We start from the raw sequence: 23,453 nt of genomic DNA, 5'->3' as shown, positions 1-23,453 counted from the left end.
TCGAATCACAAATGCCTATGTCAGTGAATTTGAAAGCCACCTTCATGGTTTATCTCAAATGACCCTTTTCTGCTCGTGCGCAGTTTACAACCGTCTTTGCTGTTATGCTGGACGTGAGCGATACGTCTGATCTTGCAGTTAGGTCCCTATGTCTCGCCTGCAATTTACGCAATTCAATACAGGGCAAGTGCTGACTTTCAAAACATGCATGTGAGATTTTTTCTCAAAAAGAGAGAAAGGGAAACCCACTCATTTGATACACTGGCATCAAATGACCTTGACAAGGAATTTCTTTTTGGTTGTTATTCATATAGTAAGTGATAGCCAATTAAAATCCCACGTAAGTTTGATTTATCTAGATTACATAAAAATCTTTGAAAAAATAAGCCAAATAGTAATTCGCATCATTGTTCTGAAATGGCATTTGTCCTTGACCCAGTAACTCAAAATTACATTTATTCTCATTCAAAGTGTGATACCTGTTAGCAATTCTACCCATGTTTACCATAATAGTGACTGGTGCAGGTAACTTGAAAATGAAAAATCCTGACTTATTTTTTTTTCTCAATTCGATAAAAATTTGACCAAAGATGACCTTAAAATATGGATCTGATATTTGTTTTGTTTCGATAATTTGAAGACACTTATATAAACGTTTGATATTTTTACTTTCATAATTATTTCATAAAATTCAAAACCTTAGCCTTACGTTTTATTTATTTTTCGTTGTTTTATATTTTTACGTTCATAATTATTTTGTAAAATTCAAAACCTTAGCCTTATTCTTTATTTATTTTTCGTTGTTTTATATTGATACCCAAATTTGTATAAAGTTCAATGACCGTAGATGAACTTTGACCTTGATCACGTAACCCTGAAACTGCAACTCTCTCCAGATGATTCAATCCATACTCATTTCCAGCAAACATAAACAAACATATACATTACAGAATCATTGCATTCGACAGTAAAACTGAGACATAACTTTATTATGAAGATAAAGTTAATATGACCTTCCTTTTTTTCAGTAACACCATATAAAAATATAAATTAAATGGAATACAGCGAAACAGATGAATATAATAATACAAAATGTATCAACAGATGAAGAAAATTGAATAGATAACAACAAATGACATAATTAAATACAATTAAAAGTAAAATTCATATAATTTTTAAAAATATGAATATGAACCATTCAAGTTCTAAATATTACACAACTTGATGACCAAGAACACATTGTGTATCAGTTTGACAGACACATTATTGCAGCGATGAAAGACATTTTATGTCATATGGCATATAATATCACCTTGAACATTGAATTATGTGTGTGTGTGTGTGTGTGTGATGGTGTGTGTGTGTATGTGTGTGTATATACATATTAGGTTACACTTCGTAATTCCGAAGCTTCGTAATTCCGAAGGTTCTTTATTCCGAAGGTTCGTAATTCCGAAACACGTAAATTGCCTATACCTCGATGTTCGTTAATCCGAAAACGAAAAAGGGTTCGTTAATCCGAACATTTGTGGCGAAATTCCGACGGTTCGTTATTCCGAAGGTTCGTTAATCCGAAAACGAAATAAGGTTCGTTGTTCCGAAGGTTCGTTAATCCGAAAACGAAATAAGGTTCGTTGTTCCGAAGGTTCGTTAATCCGAAAACAAAATAAGGTTCGTTTTTCCGAAGGTTCGTTAATCCGAAAACGAAATAAGGTTCGTTAATCCGAAAACGAAATAAGGTTCGTTAATCCGAAAACGAAATAAGGTTCGTTAATCCGAAAACAAAATAAGGTTCGTTAATCCGAAAAATGAAAACTGGGAAAGCAGAGGCAAGGGGGAGGGGGCGGGGGACACTGTTGCCGTTCAATTGTTATGAGGATGGGAAGGCAAGGGCGGCCGAACGAATTTTCGTTTGGGGGTAAAGCCAAAAAATGAAACTCATACGTCAAAATGGACACTTTGGTGATATTTTCCCCTTAAGATTATCATCTGCTTGAAGTCATTGTGTTTGATAGTGATTAAGTAGAGAAAAACCTTTTTTGAAGTGATTTCTTATTATGGCAAAACGTATATTTAGGCTATTTTTTGAAAGAGAGTGTAATGAGCGAGCGGCTTGGTAAAATAAATTCAAAGGTGAAGTTGTAAAACGTTTTGGGGGGTCAATTATTCTTAAAATGGCATAATTGCGAGGTGTTGCGAGCGTGAATCACAAGCTAAAACTTTAGGGTATTTCAATAAAAAATGAAAATAAGTTTTTAAAAATCCGAGCAGATTTCTGCTGTCATTAAAAAGATGTGCATCTAACTAAAAAATTAACACGAGCGCAAAACGCAGCTTAAACATACTGACCAGAAAAGGAACCTGTTAAAGAAAGCATTTAGTGACCTCTTTAGGATGCATATTTCACCAATCGAATGAGAGTGCGGATCGCGCAAGCAGAAAATTTGCAATATTCCAGCCTGAAAACTTAACTTGTATACTTTAATAAGAGTATTTTATTTCGAAAAAACACGAAAAACCGCATATTTATTTTTGAAAAAGGAACTTTCCCATTTTGGAAAATATTAATTTCCCTGTTTTTCTTAATTTCATTTTGGGGGTGCAAGTGCCCCCTGCCTCCCTCCCGGCGGATCCAACTTTCGTCAAATAGGGGGGGGGGCAATATTTTTTTCAGCCACATTTTCCTTGATCGGCAGCTTAAAGTTGATTTTTGTTTGTTTCTTTGAAAGGGTAGTCCTAACAGTCAATAATTAGCTTTATACTTATAAAAAAGTAAATATGTAATAACATGATAATTCCTTTATAAATAATGCGAGCGCGAGCTATATATTTTTTTAATGATGGGCAATGTGTTTGTGATCTTCAAAACGAAATGCCTATGTAACTAACTTTAGATAATAACTGCGAGCAAGGTCGCAAACAGAAATTTTGAATATATAAGCTCTGACCTGATCTAAAGGGGACATTTAAAGAATGTTTTTGCAGTTAGCCATGAAGACGATGCGTGTTTCAACAGTGGCGGCGGAATATATTTTCCTGGGGGGGGGGGCAAAGCCAAAAAAAGGGGACCAATAGGGGCAATTTGGTGCAAACGTATATTTTCACCATGAGATTATCATCTGTGTAAAGAGGTTGTGTGTTTTGTAGTAATTGAATTGAGCAAAAAAAATTAAGTGATCACTGATTGATAAATTATATATTTACGTTTCATTTCTGCGAGCGTAGCGAGCAAGCGGTTGGGGGGGGGGGGGAGAAATCAAATCTGAAGATGTAAAATTCGCCTTTTTGGTCAATTACTGTTAAAAGGGCATCCTTGTGAGATGTTGCGAGCGAATCACGTGCTCAAACTTTTGGAAATTTCATGTAGGCCTAGAATGATAATAATGATATAGATAGGGAAGCCACTTCAGTTCTGAAAACTGTTCTCCCAGCTATTATTTTTTTAACAAGAATGCTTAGAATGTTCAGTTTTCAGGTTGGAAATCGGAAAATTTTGGCTCACGTTTCTCGCTCGCATCAAGTATTGTTTATTGAGGAACTCATTCTATTCCTGGTTACAAAAAATATAAAATGTCCAGTTTTCAGGTGGAATATCAAACATTTTAAGCTTGCGGTTCGCGCTCTCATCACTTAGTTCGTGAGATACATATTCTATTCATGAGTCACTAAATGCAGTCCTTAAAAAATTACTTAGGTTACTATATAAACAAATTACAGCTCGCCCTCGAGTTAATTCTTTAGAAAGATACACATCTTTCTCACGATTAAAGAAACTGCTCAGAATGTTTAAGTTCACGTCTTGTTACATGAAATGTCTATTAGTTTGAGCTTGCGATTCGCGCTTTCAACATCTCACAAGGATCATTATTATAGTATTATTTTTTATTACCAGCAGAAGCTGTTATTAAAAATGACATCCCCTCCAATACAAATCCTATTATCTAGAGGTTACTCGCACGCGACCAACACACTTGATCCCTGCATCTTTAAACCATTTGCTTAGGCAGCAATTGCTCAGATAAAATCGAAATTAGCCTATGCTTGATCAGGGCGCCTATTCTTAATGAAATACATGCTTTTGGCCACAACACATGCATGTATCATCGATCGTCATTGCATAATATCGTGTAATCTTGTAATGACAACACCGTTTTTGTTACCAAAATGAATAATTTTTCATTTTCGGAAATACGAACCTTATTCAATTTTCGGATTAACGAACCTTATTTCGTTTTCGGATTAACGAACCTTCGGAATTACGAACCTTATTTCGTTTTCGGATTAACGAACCTTATTTCGTTTTCGGATTAAAGAACCTTATTTCGTTTTCGGATTGACGAACCTTCGGAATTACGAACCTCATTTTGTTTTCGGATTAACGAACCTTCGGAATTACGAACCGTATTTCGTTTTCGGATTAACGAACCTTCGGAATTACGAACCTTATTTCGTTTTCGGATTAACGAACCTTCGGAATTACGGAACCTTATTTCGTTTTCGGATTGACGAACCTTCGGAATTACGAACCTTCGGAATTACGAACCTTCGGAATAACCGAAACTTCGGAATTACGAAGCTTCGGAATTACGAATGTATGCGTACATATATATATATATATATTTATTTATTTATACAGAGGATACACCACCATCGCCTGAAATTCCATTTCATTCCATATTCTTCGTTAAGTACATAAGCAAAACTCAAATGTGTTAGATCGACCTCTTACAAAATTATTATCTGAGCGAAGAAGCCGCAGTTATGGGGGTTTTAAGAAAATAATTGTTATTGGCTTTAATACGTCTAGGTTTAATTACCTTTTTTGTATTTGGAAAATCTCTTTTTTTATTATTAATATTTGACACTCGAAAATAGAAAGAGTATGTTTACAAGTAGAGTTTACACAAATTTATATTATATATTTAAAACTATGTACTGGAAGTGTGATATGGAGTTACAATGTAAACACTCAATAGTACGACACTGTTAATACATACATATTTAACAAGTTTAAGAAAGAAATAAGTGGTAAGTTGAAAAAAATGTTAGTGCTTCTGAATAGAGAGAGCATTATGTGAGTTGTCAGTGACTGAATTTTAAAGGAATATTGTTTCATTTGCTATATATTTTAATCTGTATATTTAAAGAATCTAAGTTTGTATTGAATAAAACTTCTTAATAGAAACAAAATATTGTTCGCGTACAGTAAAGAATACACAATTCAAATATTTATACTCGATGGGCCTCGATTTATCAAGATCTATTGTTGCATTTGCTTGGTTCGTATTTTCTCATGTCGATATTTTAATTTATTACATCCTGATGAGAATGATAAATAATCTTTTAATCATTTAGTTGAAAAGGTACCAAAATTGAAATAAGATTGTTTTCCAACTGGTTTATATGCAACTACAAAATTACCAGGTATATTTATTTTAGTTAAGAGAGAATTTGTTATTCGAAATCATGTAAAGAACCGCCGAGTGTCAAGGGCAATCCGCAAATAAGTAATAGTTTTAGCGAGAGCTAAACAAAAATAGCATAAATCAGGTTTAACATACCAATTCGAAAAAAAATTACTTTAGTTTCAACACAATTTAAGCCTACTTAGTTAGATAAATGTAACTGTACCCCCTCTCTGAAGTTCTGTAAAGAACCGCTGACTGTGGCAATCCGCAAATAAATAAGTACTAGTTTTAGCGAGAGCTGAACAAAAAGAGCATAAATCAGGTTTAACATACCAACCCTTTACAAATATGTATTAGTGGTTATCAATGATACCAAGAATAATTCAGCATTCAAAACACGTGGATTTCTCGATAAAGATTGTTTTAAAATGAATCATATATATATTCTTGCCATTGTTCTAATAGCGTCTGGATCGGAAATTTCGTTTCTTGTATATGCTATGATAAATTACTTGTACCTTATAGTCAGTTTGTTGATGATCTTAACCTTCTGTCCCAAACAAGTCTACTTCCCAAATCTTAGAAATCCTGTCTTCTTGTCTTCAAAGTCGACTTTGAAAGCTCTCACCACTCGACGTGTTCCCTTCACATCCCAAATTAGTCGATTTCCAAGTGTCAGCAAATTGTCGCGTGTTCTTTTCCCAAAGAAGTCTACTTTCCGAGTAACAACTCGTCATCTTGCTTTCGTGCCCCAAACAAGTCGACCTGCCGAGTCCCAACAACCTTTATTCTTGCCAAATGCCGTACGTCCATGTTAAAACCGTCTTCTCGTCCGCTTATCTCGTCATAATTTTAATTAGCACTTTCATTCTTCCGTTTTCAAGTAATCTTCTTCGAGTACCGGTGACAGAGCACCTTGTTTCTGAACGCCAGGATCCGTTAAGGTGCAAATTTTCCAAGGAGGAAAGGCCGAATCATCTGATGCATTGCCCGGAGGATCAAGTTTTTAAACACCGTGGACTGCAACACCAAGGATCATCGACCTCCACTGAACAAAAGGTGTAAGCTGCGAACAACCTGTTGCAGCATCTGCGATTGCGGGGAACGTGCCTCTGCATTGATTGGTCCCTCTCGATGGAACCCGGATGTCTGAATAGCCAACTTGAGTCGGAAACGCAGGTCCTCCTCGGATGTGTACTCGGGTAGATCCATTGACAGTACTCCCCTGCAGGTCATCACCTCTGGCATTAGCTGGCTTGGCTCTGGGTACTTATCACGTTCAATTGGATGTCGGTATTTTTCAGTCAGATGGTTCAATCGCCTGATTGGGAAAGGAACAAAGCCGCCTACAGGAACGTGGTCTGCACCTGTCAGGAATTCTGTAGGGGAAAAAATGACGTCATGATCTTTATAAAGTAGGTTTAAAAAGGTTTATTAAGTTAAGCTCTAGCTAGCAGTCGTTATGAGCAGGCGTGTAACGGAAGGGGGGGAGGGGTGGTGTGGGCAGTGGCGTACCCAGGATGTTCTAGGGGGGGCAAATTCGTCCACCAAATATTCGACAAGCAAAAAAACAACAACAACAACAAACAAACAAAGAAAAAAGGTCTTCAACCACAAATTAAGGATTTCGTACAAGAAAAAAAATGGCAAGCAAAGAAAAAAGGGTATTCAACAGCCTAGACAGGAAATTTCGCACCAGAAAAAGAAATGACAAAAAGGTCTTCAAGTACAAAAGAGGGGGCCAGTTGTGGCTCGTCAGTGATCTGTTGTGACTCGTCAGGGGGGGGGGCAGGGGTATGTCCCTTGCATGAGTTATGACTCGTCAGGGGGGGGGGGGCTTAGATACGCAAATGGGTGTGGATGAGTTGTCTCTCCATAGTCTGCAAGCGAAAACTCACATTTGACACTTATAACCAATTATATCATGTCTGGAGTAAATACTGTAATTCTCTGTCTTTGTATATGCAGCCACACTACACAGTAAAAAAAGTCTCACTACTTCAGCCTCTTCGTTTTGTACTATGCAAATTTACAGTCTCGCCTGCATTACGCGATTCAATATAGCAGCAGTGCTGACTTTGAAAATTACTCTAAAATAAATATGTTACTTCGTACATTGACCCTAAATACCAATTGCTCTTGATCAAGTGACCTACGACTTGTGCAAGATGAGCAATAATACTGGATTACCCAGATGTCCACATTTTATGAACTGTATACATAAATTTTCATAGTTATGATGGCAAATCAGCAATTATCCCCTAAAATACCCAAATTTCATTGACCATAAATGACCTTTGAAACTTAAGCAAGATGTTCAGTAATACTTCTTTACCCTTATATGTAAGTTTCATGAACAAGGTTTATATGCTTACTATAAAATTTCTAAAACTAAACGTTAGGTTAAGATTTGATGTTTTTTTTCTTTTTCATAGAAAGTCTTTATTCAATATTTCTCCACAACGCATATAAACAAATGCAAAATGTATGTGATAAATCAAATTCAATATCATACATATACACAATACATGATTTAAATAAGCTCGATGTGCCTCGATTCATCAAGATAAACAATAAACTTATTTTGTTGCATGTGCGTAGTTCGTTCTATCTCAAGCTGATACTTTAATTTCTTTTGAAATGATGAGAATGATAAGTTTCCTTTTAAACATTTAGTTGAAAAGATATAATATTTGGCATATAAAATATCAAAATTAAAAGAAGAATTTCCAGCTGGTATGCCAAATACAAAGTCATTGAAAGATAATTTTATTTCACTTTTAAGAGTGTATTTTTCAACATCATCTAAAAATCGACGAGTAAGGGGACATTCCCAAAATAAATGAGCAATAGTTTCCGTGTGTGCTGAACAAAAGGAACATAAATCAGAATGTGATATACCAACAGTTTTCAAGTACCTGTTAACACCAAGAATATTATGAAAAATTTTGTACTGAAAATATCTAAGCTTTGTTGAAAAAGTACATTTGAAAGGAATCATATAGATTTTTTCCCAAGTAACGATTGGATCTGAAATCATACTTTTCCATTTGTTTTGTGAAATAGGAATTAAAAAAAATTCAACACACGTTTTATGAATATATTTACACACTTTTGTTACCTTGTTTATGTTATATATAACATAAACAAGGTAACGGCAAGATTTGATGTTGCCGCCGCCGTCGGAAAAGCGGAACAAGAATCGGGAAACATAGGAAAAGGTAGGTCAAGACTCATTTTTTTTTTCATTCGACAAATTACTGTAGTTTCTGCACAGTTTAAGCCTACTTAATTATAATTATGTAACTACCCTCCCTCCGCTAAAGTTCTGCCTCATATTCACCTAAAATACCGTACCAGTTACATATTAATATGCAACCTAAGCTGTGCCCTATTATTTATAGACATTTATTGTAAAGTTTCATGTTTCTTACTGAGGAACTGCCTTTTCTCAATTTCTTCCAGTTCATCAAACACCTTCCAGAACATCTTGATGACGGGTGGTCTGGTACGTAGGGGGAAATATATATAACACTCTGAAAGGTAATAGAGGTATAAGGGAAACATTCAAATAATACAGTGCCTCAAAAAAAGGAAACCGAACATTATCGAGGATTTATCATAGATAAAGTAATCTTCAGCTAATAAATGACATATTATTTGAACACTGTAACAAAATAGATTTTGTTGAAAAAATACATACAGGTAACAGGAAAATAAAAAAATATTATAACATAAAATGTTTAGGAGAATAACATAGTTATTCTGGGAACTGTTAAAACAGGAAATTTTTCAGCAACAGAATAGGTCTATCTGAAAACATGTTTTTTTCAGGATATGTTCATATACCAAAGTACCACGTGTTTTGTAGTTTTACAGAATGCCTGTAAAATTACATCGTACAGTGAATGTTTTTTTTAACAAGTTCACACTTATTTACCAATAATGCAAATAGCATTTCCATTTATTTGAAAACAGGATAAAAGAGCATTGTAGATTAAATGCCTTGCTCACGGCCGGGATCGAACCCCGGACTCTTTCATGTATAGCCAAGCGCCTTAGACCACTCGGCCACGGCACCTCCTTGAGAAAATGTTCTCAACACTGCGATAGGATCTTTTTTTCGAACAGTGAATACTTAATCTCCTCTTTCATCTTGATTGTGTATTGCCACATGATACGTACTTCATGCACGAGTAAGCTAAATTATTTTTTAACGGAATGTTGTTAACTTATCATCCTAGCTTGTGATGATCATGTTCCTTGATAAGGCAATGCAGAGTACTGAATACACCACCTCCTGCTAACAACCACTCATCACAATTCCTTACAAATTTGAAAGCGTTCCAGTCCAGCTCTTCTCCCAGGACAACATCCCTCAGATCTTCTGCTTTGAAGATATTTTTCATCAGAGGTGTCTTTGAGGCTATCCTGTTGAATCCCTTGGCGAAGGCCGTAAGTTGCGGAATGGCCAACCGTTTATTGATCATCGCATTAATGTACTCTTCCCTGTGTTGCAAACCAAAGAAGAAGAACAATAACAACATTATTTTTAAAAAGCAAATAAGGTAGAACACCTCCGGAGAACACCTCCAGGGGTCTCCTTGTCTACATTACCCAATTCAATATAGCAGCAGTGATCTCTTTGGAAAAGAACCTATATCAAGATGAACATAACTATTTTTTTTGTCAAAATGAATGGGAAAAAGCGCAATCAATATACAATACGATCATAAGTATGTTGATCCTGACTAAGAAACTTGCATTTCATTCCATCTCATTTGTGCAGTAGGGGGCAACTTCTGATTTGATTCAGAAAATGAATGGTTAGGTGAACGAGTAGAGATATAATGCATTCAAGAATTTTGGGGCATTATTCAAGAAAGATTCGAACATCGACGTCCAATAGTTTTGTACAGAGTCGCTATAAGATAAGAATCAGAAGAATCCGTAGGAAGAAAACGAGCATGAATTCAGAATGGATACAAGAACAAGGTAGTATTGAGTTTTAGCTCAGCGATGTACGGATGATTAAAAAAACAGAGTAAATGTATCGCTAAATGAAGAACTAGTCCTTCCTTCTGTACAAACGACGTATCTGCATACTATCGTCAGCTCTCAATCTTACGACGAAACTGATGTTCCGCCTCACCAAATTTCGGCACTTACATCCGTACTTTGTCATTTTGAGGGGAATTTCCAATACATCTACACTGTCCTTGGATCATCCGTGCGTTCCTAAACAAAAACTAACTAATATGTCACAGAGTTCGGCGGTGCATGAAGAGTGGGAATGACCAGTGGTGCACGGCAACCGGATATCTCGAGCGGGCTCGAATCAACGTCTCCCCAAGTTGATTAGATTATAACATTACAATAATAATAACAATAATAATATGTCCATTTATATAGCGCAGTTACTATGTGCATATACTAAACTGCGCTTTGAGACTTGGTATCATGTTATTGATCTTATTGTATCTGACCCACCATATTAATAGGCGCCTAAGCGTTCAAGGAATAAATCCTACCGGGTACCAGTTTACCTCACCTGTGTCGAATGAAGCACAATGTGGACAAATTTCTTGCCGAGGGAAATCACGCCATGGCTAGGATTCGAACCCACGACCCTGTGTTTCAAAGTCCGGAGACTAATCCACTGGGCCACAACGCTCCACGCCACACACCTCATATGAAACCTTAATTACCCCGGCCGCTGATTGTACTTTTCTATTATCATATTGTACTCATGACTTTTATAACATGCGACTTACAAGTTCTCCTTTGTGACACTGACGTCCTCTCCCCCTGGTCGTAGATCACCGAAGTCGAATTCCATCGCTTTCAAATCTTCCTCATCCAATTCACGGAGAGTGTAGAGCTGTTTGACGAACTCTTGGTCCATTTTCTCCAGATCAGTAGATCCTGGGTTTCTGGAGGAAAAAAAGGGGAAATATAGTGGAGAGGTGCTGCGATACATTTTTTCCCTAGAGGTATAATATGGATAGGGCTATTTGGATTCTTTGTTTACTATGGTATAGTGGATCTGTCGTCCGTTAATTATTCAGAGGGTTGAGACCGTATAAACACCCGGGCGGTGGTTTACCTTAACAGGCAAGCATCCACCATTGTCCACTCTGCTGCATTCGTGCAAGGTAAGTGTTTACCTTGACTACATGCACCCCAACAACTTATACATATACAGATGAAGCATGTTACATCACTTTTTTAGTTTAGTCAATATTATAATTATAAAAAGTACTCTACTCTTTTTCATCTATCCAGTTCCACCTACATAACTGGATATATTTTGAACTGTTATTGCTTTTTCACTTATCATCAGAACAAAAGTATCTTGAATTTCGACCTATCATTTAGAAAATTTGACATTTAATTCTGACGTTTGGCTCAAACGCCTTTTTTTTTTTTGGGGGGGGGGGCTTTTTTACCGGTTCGAAAGAAGTTTTTCGTAGAGCTGCTCGGGGAAAGGCACTGTAGGGACAGCTCCATTGTAGATTGCAAGGGCAAAGAGGAGCCCAATCTTCTCTAAGGTAACGTGATCCAAATAGGCCTGGAAATTAATGAAAGATACAGATGATAATGGTCGCTTGCATATGGATGGAGGGCATGTGGGCCATGCATCCACTAAAAGTTATGCGACCCAGAAAAATGTAGGGGGAAATAAAAGAAAAGGAAATGAGAATGGGTGAAGCTATTTCATTTTTAAATATTATATCGAAAACTAACACAAAATTATATTTTCGTATCAAGCAGGGCAATATTTTGCAGGCTCATTCAACTCGCAGCATTGTGTTTCTTTTGATAGACATGTAAATGTTGCTCCATAACCCATGTCTGACCAATATGATGTTTTGTGCACGTGAAGCCTTAACGAAGGCAATACGAACATATTATACTGATATACCTTAATGTTAATATACACATTTTCATACGGCTGACCACTTATTCACAAAATAAAACGCCACAAACTTTGAAATTACCTGATTGAACCATACATGCGATGACGTAGCGTCTTCGTCCATCTCCCTAAACATGGACATACGTGGGTCCAGCACAGCCGAGAACAGATTGTGAAAAAAAATCCTGCGTGATTAATATTAAAACATTTAAAGACAGTTCAAAATATTATGTTCCGTAATTAATAGAATGTCGCACATTGTGACAATGTGAATTGAATCAGGGTGTCGTACATTATGTGCCAAGCTCGACAGGTGTAACCCAATTAGAAATCTGGGTTTACTTTGTTTATCATTGCAGAACTCTGTAAGTACACTGTAAATACAATTTAAATATAATATAAGTACACATAATCATTACGTATACTGGTTCATTCTAGAGCAAGATATTTATCACGACGTTGCATAATTAATGGTGTTGATATGTCATTGTACACGTTTTACTCTGGTGTAGTATGTTGGTGTTAGTTCCGCACCTCTCGCTACTATTACAACACCTTTGGTAGTTGCTTGATACCTCTTGGTGTTATCTTTCATTTATAGGGTCTAATTTTACACATCGGCGTACGACCCTTTAAGAGAAAAAAAACTGATACCAGCTTTTAATAGTTTTTACAGTGAATATAAATGAACTGAGTGGCCACTGGCCAGTACATGTATATTATAATTAAGGATGTTAAAGGACTAATCACCATACTTGGCCCACCAAGATCTATGGCAGACTCCCTTTCGAAGTGTATTTCCAGAGCCCTTAGCCAGACAGAGTTGGATTCCCAATGTTCATCATCATGCCAATATTTGTTGACATTTTCGATCGCCGACTGGACGATGTTATCGCGATCAACGTGGAACTGGAGACTCGTTGGTATGATTGGGGCCTGGGCGTGCGGAAACCATTTGGCATAGATTGTTTTGTTCACTTGTCTCCTGATCTTGTTTTCTTTCTCTGCTTTCAACTTGTCCCGATCCTGCAAAATAAATGCATAACGAGAGAAGTAAACCGAAATATATGATGATGATGATATTGATCATATAATGGTCCTAATTTCACAGGAACTCCTGAATATGTTCAAGTGTCCAGCCACAGGCTCAAGTATGGTACTTTAACTTATCATACCATGTCTAGAGTAAAGACTAAGAGAATGTTGCCAGCAAACTTTCTGTTAGAATTTTACAATCAATGTATCAATTTTAGCTGTATTTGTTGTCATTATCATCAGTGTTATTTTGTTCTTCTTGTCATTTTTAAAAATTATGTTGTTAGTAACGGTATCATTAGTATAACTATCATTACAATCACTTATTAGCCTCTGCATCATCATAATCATTATCATCTTCATCATCATCATTACTTTCCATGTTGTAATTCTAAACATCATTGTCAATATCATCATTAGGCCTACACATAATCTATAATGTAATATCTTACCATGGTGAGCACAGCTTCAAGTGACACAAATTTCCATTTCGTTCTAACATTGAGCAGAAAGGGCACATCAAGCCACGAGAAAGGCTACACAGTGTATAAAGTGAGATGTCGAGAGAGGAGGGGTGGTGATTAAACATGAAAAAAAGGAAACACTGAAACAATAAAAAAAATTTTGAAGGTAAAAACATTTTTTTTATCTGACAAAAAATATACACATATCTTTAAAATCCCTCTCCTTCCCTTGTACAATAATTTGTTTGTCTCAACCCTGTATATCGGTTAGACGCATATTCACCAAGGGTTTCCACTTTGAACGGAATTACCCGAATTCCGGGAAATCCAGTCAATTTTCCGGAAATTTTCGGTTAATGAAAAAAATTCTTGGTAATTCTGGGTAATCCGAAAAATGCAATTAAACAACAGTAAAACGTTGGAACTTTTAATATTCATGTTACATGTATATTTAAACAATCGTTTACCTCGACACGTAGCTCAATTTTTTGCTCGCTCTCCGCGCTCGTATTTTGTAATTTTCTTTCTAGAGGGCATGAGCAAAAAAATTGTTAGATTCCTTGATTTTAGTCACTTGGACCAAATTCAGGCTCGCCGTATTAGTGCCCGATTTTTGTTAAAAGTCAAACTTGAATTTTCCAGGAAATGGCTGGGAATTTCGGGAAATGTGGGATTTCGTTTCGATAATTGGTTTTGGATTTGTTCACCAATACATTGATTACTTTGGCCGTAACTTCTTGGTTTAGAAGACCATGGAGCTACTGAGAAGACAAACCCAATTTGCGCACCTCTATAACCATGATAGTCACGAAAAAAGAATTTAAGAAATATGCAATCCTGGTTCGTCTTAGTTTTTTTTTAACAAGTTCACACCTAGTTATCAATAATGCTTATAGCATTTCCATTTATTTGAAAGCAGGAGAAAAGAGCATTGTGGGATTAAATGCCTTGCTCACGGGCATAGCTGCGGCGGCCGGGGATCGGACCGCGGACTTCTTCATGTATAGCCAGGCGCCTTAGACCACTCGGCCACGGCACCTCCACATCTAGAGTCTTACCTTAGACGTATTCGATTCGGATCTATTCGTCAAGCTGTACTGAAGCAAGTCCCGGCGAAGTTGATCGTGAGATTCTAAACCTTTAAGCCAGAACCATCGGCGAGACACTGGGCACCCATATTTCTCATTGATCTGGCAACAAGTGAAATTTAAGGGGGGGGGGTCAAAGCAACGTGGTTTCGTTTAAGTGTTATACATTATAATATCGTTTTATCTAGAGCTTTTAGGCCCGCCAAAACACTATTTTGGCCTACCAAAGTTGAGAAATGATGGGCCTAGAATTTCACTCATCAAAAATCTAAATGAAATATTTAATTTAAACTGACTGAGAGAGAGCTGGTTATAAAATGTTAAACTGTCATAGTCATTATAAACTGATATCCTGAATGAACAAAAAAGAAAATCTGCTCCTCATCCCATAATTGAACAGAACCATTTTACCGCAGAGGAATAGAAAGAAAACCAACCTCATTTAATATCCGTAATACATTGATGTGGAGAGTGAAATTTTGTTTTTTGTTGATGGACCACACAAGTACGGACATGTATGCCTTCACGAACACAGACAGAAGTTCCGGGTCTCCTCCTAACATTCGTTCTTACGAAAAGAAAAAAAATGATTTGAGAGAAAAAAGGGAAGATTTATTTTACCAAGTCATGAAGGTCGACAAGTACTAAGCAAACTTGTAATGTCTATACATCATTTTATTTTTGAATTATTTGAAAAAAAGAGTCGATTTTGCTCAACAGAGCGCTGCGGTGATCTTGCAATCCGATGCCAATTTTCATAGCGAGAGAGGGGCTGGAGGGCGACATACTAAGGAGGCGTCTTTGTTTACTTGCATTAAGTTACAGGAATTAAAAGGGTTATTGAACCAACATCACTCATTTGCCCTACGCTTCTTTCACTTAAACCCCTCCTTATCCACATAATGTTCCTTTTTTCCAATGCATAACTTCAGAAATAAATGTACCCCCCCCCCCAGAGAAATACCAAAGTTGAAAATTGTCAATACATTTGCAACCCTTCAAATTTGTTAACTTTATGAATTTTATTTTTCTATCTAATCTGCTGGGCTCGCTATCAAATAAAGCCTTTTGCGTTTTTATCATTTTTTACTGATTTTTTTTTTATTTGAATGAAACCTGTTAATATAAACAGGGGACACACAGCCGTTTTTTTTTAACCGTGTTAAAAAATGTTAAAAAGGACCATCTGATTTTGATTTGGGTATGGTCTGCATCTCTCGCCATTTCAAAGACCTTCTCCGACCCGTGATATGCATTGTTTATCCAAGTCTATACTATTTTGTATATAATTATACATATTTTTACGGATGATGAATTTAAACATACAAATTATTATCATCTAGATTACCTATTGGTTCGAATGGAGGATGGTTCTTCTTTTTTACTCGGAGAAAATTTAGCCCAATCACCATAAGGACATTGCGATATTGACCGTCATTCGGACGTGCAGGTGACAGTAATTCCAGAGTAACGACCTTGTAGAAATCCCTACCGGTGGCAGTCTCAAAAATAAGATGATGGCAAGAAGATTCCAACATCTCATGTGCCTTTACCATCTATACATTGATAAACAAAATAATAAACACAACAAAAATCGTAATTATTGACCCAATGAGTAATCTATTTCTCGAAATTTCAGATTATTTTTCACAGTTATGGTAAGTCAATGGAAATGATCAATACGGTAATAAAAGGAACGTGGGGCGTTTTGGCCCAGTGGATTAGTCTCTGGACTTTGAAACAGAGGGTCGTGGGTTCAAATCCCAGCCATGGAGTAGTTTCCTTCAGCAAGAAATTTCACCAATATCCACATTGGGCTGCACTAAACTCTGGTGAGGTGAATGGGTACCTGGCAGGAATTTATTCCTTGAATTGCTGAGCGCGTAAAAGCTGCTTGAGCCAAAGCCAGGGTATAATATCCAAGTCATTTGGAAGCGCATAGAGACGTTATTCATAATGTGTTATGCGCTATACAAGAACTGACAATTACTATTATTATCATTAAAAGGAACCAAAGTCGAAAATTGGTAAAGATGAGCTAATTTTGACGTCATATTTCCTACTCTCTTTAAAAGAGCTCTCTTTTCATACTCTTTTTCATTCAAGGTCCCCGTCTCATATTTCCTTAAGCATTTATATTGTTCCACTTTGCTTCCACTACTTGAAAATCAAAGGGGCGGTCGATCCCTGCCCCAGCCCCTAATATATGCCACCCCTGAAGGAATATTACGTTCTTTACCAAGAACAACTTGCGTTAACAATATTCCAAAACTCTTGCCACGATTCGAACCTGTTTGAACATTGCTGTCAGGTCTAATGGACCGAACTCCTTGCAAGCCTCATTACTGATCAGGCCCATGACAGCCCCGTGTAGAACATCTAAAGCTATTTTCAAAAGCTCGTCAATGTCTGCAAACCAACTTTCTGCAAGAGAGCCAAAGAAATTAAATTATAAATATATTTTTTGGGGTAGTAAAACATTTTTTGTAGTTAACTACATGTTGCATAGGGATAATAATCATTAAATGACATTGATTTTCATTAATAATTGTAATTATCATTTTATGATTGTTTGTAGGTCAATTATCATTATCTTTATCCCCTTTTATTATCATTATTATTATTATTGATATTATTGTTTTGATAATAATTATAACTAATACGACCATTACCGTTAATCATTTAAGACATATTGTACAATAGGTCTGCATGTATAATGTCATATTTGTTGTTTTTGTTTTCTGTGGGAACTATTGCTGGATTAGCGTCAGGAGCGTCTTCGGATGGTGTATGCACTTGATGAAATAGTACCGTTGTTTTTATTGCTACTGTGATTATCACAATTATCGCCATTTATTATCACTTCTTTCAGTATCAATAATATAACATTCATTACTATTATTTTATCCTTATTTCACCATTACTACTATCGTCATTTTGTGGAAGCGTCGTGATGTAGCGGTTTTGAATCTCGCCTTGTACTCGAAGGGTTGTGTGTTCGAATCCCACCATGGCCTAGCGTCCTTTGGCAAGGCGTCAATCCACAATTTGCCTCTCTCCACCCAGGTGCTAAACGTCTACCCGGTAGGATGCGAAAGCATATGTAGTATGCCTAGCAATTGAGTCTTGGAACTCTTGTTGGAATGCTCCCCACGGGAGTGGAGAAAGTGCAAACATCACAATTTGCCACTCTCCATCCAGGTGCTAAACGTGTACCCAGTAGGATGCGAAAGCCTAAATAGCATGAGTAGGTTGCCTAGCAACTGAGTCAAGAAACTCTTGTTGTAATGCTTCCCAGGTCGTGGAGAAGGTGCAGACATTGGATGCGTGCATGGTAGGATCCAATGACCGGGGTAATAATATATTTGTAAAGCGCGTAGAGACGTTGTTCCGATGTATTAAGCGTTATGATAAAAGCATTGTTTTCGTGTACTTGAACTGGATAGTGAACCGTGTATAAAGAAATAGCTGAATAAATTTCTATCGATTATTACTTTATCGTGTTAATGAGCATAGCTTCTGTATTTTGTAACCACTGTTTTACCTATCAACCGGAAAATGGGATTTGAGGGCTCCTTCAGCTGCTGGTAGACAGTTAGAACCATGTTGGGAAGACTGCGGTAAAACGTCTCGTTGGGTCTCATTGGCTCGGGGATCTGTAGATATGCCGATCGGAGGGAAGCCATTCCTGCTTGCGTCCGACAGAGACTTGGAAGGCGAGTGAAGACCTCATTAACCTGGCGGATGTTAAGCACCTTGATTTGAAGACCGAAAGAAAGTCGAAGTGTGTGAAGGAATAGTTTAGTGACATACTTTTACAAAATGAAGATGGCATACATCATTTAATTCCTGTTATAAGCAGATAAGGAGGCACGATAGCTCAGTCGGTAGAGTGGGGGTTTCGGATTCCGGTGACCCGGGTTCGATTCCCACTTTCCTAGTGCACTTTGGTAAGGCATTAATCGTCATTACCAACATGAAGCTGTCGCTCCTCTGGTAGGTTGACAAGCATTCATGCTTTCTTAGCAACCAGTTTAAACAAACAAAAATCACCACCACCACCATATATAAAGATCGCGGTTGCTCCAACTTCGCCAAGAGACTCTGGATGATATTCGCAACCATCAGTTCCCATGGGATGGGAACTGATGCGCCAGGAAAATTTGTCATGGGTGAACAAGATGAATAATAATTTACTTATGTTTTTGTTTTGTGTGTAATTTCAGAAGTTTGGAGTATACGCAAGTTTCCAGAAGATCCTTCTCCTTTGGAACCCCCCCCCCCTTCAAGCACGAAGCAAATTCAATTTACAGATAAATCAAGAGGCGTATATGTTTACAACAGCAGGGCATTTTCACGGTAACTGACGTTACACGGCACAATTTAACACACATTTAATTTAAGCAGACTCCCATCATTGTTGTTTTAAAGATAATCATACACACAATGAAAAGTGTGTAAAATTGTGCCGTGTAATGAAAATGCCCAACTGTACATAATTATGTAATATCATCTAATGGTAAAGCAAAATTATGATTTTTTTTACTGAGAACCCGCTCAAAGTCACTATGTGATAATCACCTACCCCTGACATCTACAATCCTGTCAATTCCTACACGTAATCCTCCATAATGATGAAAAAGTCAACTGCCGGTAAACATGAAATCGTCAATGCAGACGGATACCGACCTGTCTGATAATTTTGGACACATCAAAAGTACTCTTTCCTTTGCCAGCATTTCTCTTCATCAACCTCACAATTCCTCCATGAAGAAAATTGACACCAGCCTTCAAAATCAAGTGATAATTCGAGTACCATTGTTCTAGACAAGGAAACAAAAGTAACCTCGAATTAACTGAGGGAATTCGGGAATATTTCAATATGTTTTCAGATTTCAAGAGTGGCGATGAATTGTTTCTTGATAGTTTCGGCAGGCCCTATTTTGATCATATTTGGCCCCTAATTAATTAGGCTTCATATTCTTGCGACAACTTGTCTAGAGGCCAACATGTTTGAATAAAGCCGGTGAAAAAAAATTTTTAGGGGGTTATTTTGCACACAGAGAAAAAAATCGTTTAGTGTGTTCAGCAATACATTTGTCTGCCCCCACCCCAATTTAAATAGAGAAAATACCTACCTATGTCCTGGAAATGTGGATGAGACCTATCCTTCAGTTGGCTAAGGACTGGATAAAGGAAATGAAAGAGTTCGCGCAGTCCCACTTCCAGTGGGTCCTTAAGGTCGGGCAACTTCCGAAGAATGACTCCCTGAAAATCTTTACCCGCTTGTGTCTCGTACAGCCAGTTCTCCAAGTCAGTCATGGTCTGGAATATGATACCTGCCAGCTGATGTAAGGGTTTTAACGAAAGAACGAGACATGCAAATACAATATATCGATTTGATGAATGAGTACTCATTTTCTGTGCGCCCTTCGTTTACACAACTCAGTTAAAAAAAGAAACGCGAGCACTTCGATCAACATATTGGCCTAACGTTATGCACACGTCTTTGTAAGGCGACAATAATATACATGATATAGGCTTACAAAGTGGGTCCTACAGAACTCGAAGCCGAGAATTAACGATGATTTATCACAACTTAAATAAAAACAGTAGACAAAAATCATATCACTGTGAAGCTTAAGAATATCCTCTTTCATATGGGGTGGCTGTGTACAGAGTCCATGGTAAAGGAAATTCCGTATTTACGACTGAATCAGGGAGATCTCTGTAGCATTGGTGATTGCGGTATAAGTATACGAACGCTCATAACTTTCTTATTATTTGTCCAATTATCCTCAAATTTTCATTAATCCTATTCCTTGATGTTGTCCTACAGGTTTAACTCACCATTAAATACTTACATCTTGTAATCCATGATTGTCCGCTGTCGTGATAGCCCCATGTCCTGCTTCTTTGTTCTCGACAGCAACAGCTGCAGAGCTATTGGAGCAAACAATTCATGTCAATCCATATTCAACTGATCTCTTTTGAAGAGACTGTAATGGGTGGAATCATACTGAAAGCGTCGTATTTCTTTGAATATTGCAAATATTACCAATAGTTTTCCATCACTGTATCTTTCACGAGAAGTGTTGCATCTTTCAAACTGAAAAAGATGCATAATACGATATTACGTACTTTAGGTACAGAAGTGGCGCTTTTTAAAGTGGATTCCCGGAGTGGACTGTACCATGAATTGTTTAAAGAACTTCAAATAGAAGTTGAACTGAATATTACTCTATAGAAAATGTTTTTAAAGACTATGTCTGTAAACAGATCAAATATCCCTTTTAACTTTGTTTATCTTCCATCTAGTAGGCCTAAATAATAATGTTACCCGAAGAGGGAACTTCAAATAGAAGTTGAACTGAATATTACTCTATAGAATATGTTTTTGTTTTTAAGACTATGTCTATAAACAGATCAAATATCCCTTTTAACTTTATCTTCCATAGGCCTAAATAATAATGTTACCCGAAGAGGGAAGATGTATTTGTTTAAAACTCTAACGGCTTATATCTCTCCATCGAAATCGTCAACGTATCTGTGAAGGATTCTAGTGCTATTGAAACAACTTCGACCAAAAATGACAAAACGAATCTGCTTTATTAACATTATTGTTTTTAATCAGACGATAAAATGGACGGTTTGGTGGGTGAGTACATGCAAGTGTATATGGGATCAGCAAGGAGCTTAAGTGTACGAGGACGAGGTTATATAGGCATACATTTGTCTGTGTATTTTTTATGTTTCGCACCATAATCATCGACATCGTCGGCACCACCGTTACAACTTTACCACCACCAACCCCTTCGTTACATTGGCGCTTTCCAAAGAAAAACTTGCAACTTACCCATCTGTGCTGAATAGTTTGGAAAGTGCGTCCGGTACAAAGATGTCTCTCAGTTGTGTTAAATCCATGTCGTCAAAGTCAACCACGCTGCTGGTTTCACCCTCCTTCACAATAGCAGATGAATTGCCATTCGCATCTTTCTCCCTCGGGATTACACTTTCACCGATGTCCTCTGCCATATTCATATATATCCAGCTCAAACTAAGGCTCTAAACGTGGCAGGATGAAGGTTCTACATTGCACTATTTTTCATCGAGTGAAATACAGTCGGCGCTATGTGTTTCCGTATAAAAATACGTTCGCGATTCATATACAACAGAATGCAGCTCGTCTTTGTTATGGTGCGTTTCGTTTATGTCAAACCATAGAGCTAATAGCTCCATGGTCAAACCGTATTCAACAACGGTCACGAATAATAGGCGAGTAGTCTCCAGCACCAGCCAGCGGTAATGTTTCTTTTGAATGTATAACCTAAAATATTCAGGCAAACCCTAGAGTAGCCCAACATCTAATGCATGAATGAAATGGAATCTGGTTATATTCGTGTTGTGATTGTATGTTGCGTCGTGTACTAGATTTGATAAAACGCGCTGTGCTTCCTGGTTTGTCACACAGAACAGAGGTCTGTGTTAGCAGACTAGCACCACAAGCAACTGGGGATTCCCCGATGTGCTTGTAATACAACGACGTGTCGATTACGTATGGAGAATCCCCGTCTCGCTGCACTGAGCTCTCCGCAGTGGACTAAAAGTCAGCATCTACAAAGCCTTTGATATTTTCTGATCACTGTCTGTAGCCTTTGAGCACATTCCCTAATTAAACAATAGTTTTTGCAGAATTATTTCTTGATGATAACATAACGTGTGGTAACTATGCGGATTGTTAATCTAGGTCAATACAGTTAACATGTAAAACAACTATTAGACTGTGGGATGGTCGCTAAAAGTGACTTTCCGTGGGGCGGCAAATACAACCACGGTTCTTGGACATGATAATATGTAAAATATTATGAGTAAATACATGCACAATGTTGCCATCGGTAAATTTTGCTCCTGACCTCAAAATTAAAATAATAATATGCAAAATCGTACCATTGATTCGACTGGAAATTCCGCCATTCACCCCGTGTGTTAAGGACTTCCGTGAACGCGCGCAAGCATGCACAATGCATGTAACCTCGTTCGCGTTTTATTTTTTTTTATTCGCTGTACATGATATACGTTATAATACAGAATGTACGATGGCGGATAAGATGTCGTCGTCTTCGTCGTGTTTTGACAGCGAAAATGACGATTTATCACTAGCAAATATATGCTACATGCACGTCTTACCCAAGGAAAGAGGGCCAGTAAATTCCTTTCAAGTAAAGAGCTAGAACAAATTTAAGCCTTTGCTGCATTCGTTGATGTAGACTACCTGGGACTTCAGAATAAAAATAGCTATTCGTGCAGCCGAGAAGTTTGCGATTGACTTGCATGCAGCCCGGCCCCGGAGACCAGCCCGACGTCCGACCAGCATTTCAGCAAGATCCGAATGGATCAAAATAAATATAGATGTACCGCGTTTACACCTTGCCCAGAGCCAGGTCAAACATCGTTCGTATCACCAGCATTGAGCAATCAAGCGATCGAAGGTAATTTGTTTTCACTTTGTGCTCTTGCATTTCACTCTCTGCAAAAGTGA

General features: G+C 37.4%; 1 protein-coding gene across 1 annotated transcript; it reads right to left on the bottom strand.

Moving 5' to 3' along the window:
- Positions 1 to 5,245: 5,245 nt before the first annotated feature.
- LOC121430742 lies at positions 5,246 to 22,669 on the bottom strand. The gene is made up of 17 exons (XM_041628114.1): positions 21,771 to 22,669; positions 20,779 to 20,857; positions 20,053 to 20,260; positions 19,604 to 19,737; positions 18,459 to 18,669; positions 17,205 to 17,338; positions 16,263 to 16,470; positions 15,352 to 15,482; positions 14,885 to 15,016; positions 13,815 to 13,898; positions 13,083 to 13,353; positions 12,410 to 12,516; positions 11,858 to 11,979; positions 11,183 to 11,341; positions 9,740 to 9,917; positions 8,843 to 8,942; positions 5,246 to 6,787 (listed from the first exon to the last, which is right to left on the bottom strand). Exons 1-17 carry the CDS (start codon positions 21,953 to 21,955, stop codon positions 6,444 to 6,446), a joined length of 2,787 nt encoding a protein of 928 aa, XP_041484048.1. The 5' UTR covers positions 21,956 to 22,669; the 3' UTR covers positions 5,246 to 6,443.
- Between the last annotated feature and the right edge of the window lie 784 nt (positions 22,670 to 23,453).

This window comes from Lytechinus variegatus, chromosome 17 (assembly GCF_018143015.1).
Source record: "Lytechinus variegatus isolate NC3 chromosome 17, Lvar_3.0, whole genome shotgun sequence".
Lineage (NCBI taxonomy): Eukaryota > Metazoa > Echinodermata > Echinoidea > Temnopleuroida > Toxopneustidae > Lytechinus > Lytechinus variegatus.
This window is presented reverse-complemented; position numbering and strand designations above follow the sequence as displayed.

What these genes read in the sequence shown, in the direction of transcription:
- LOC121430742 (XM_041628114.1), bottom strand. Translation starts at nt 21,955, where the DNA reads ATGAATATGGCAGAGGACATCGGTGAAAGTGTAATCCCGAGGGAGAAA. An exon ending in TTGAAGCTGTGCTCACCATG is followed by an intron (nt 13,354 to 13,814) that starts GTAAGATATTAC and finishes TTTATTTTGCAG; the next exon opens with GATCGGGACAAGTTGAAAGC. An exon ending in ACTGGAACGCTTTCAAATTT is followed by an intron (nt 8,943 to 9,739) that starts GTAAGGAATTGT and finishes TACCTTTCAGAG; the next exon opens with TGTTATATATATTTCCCCCT.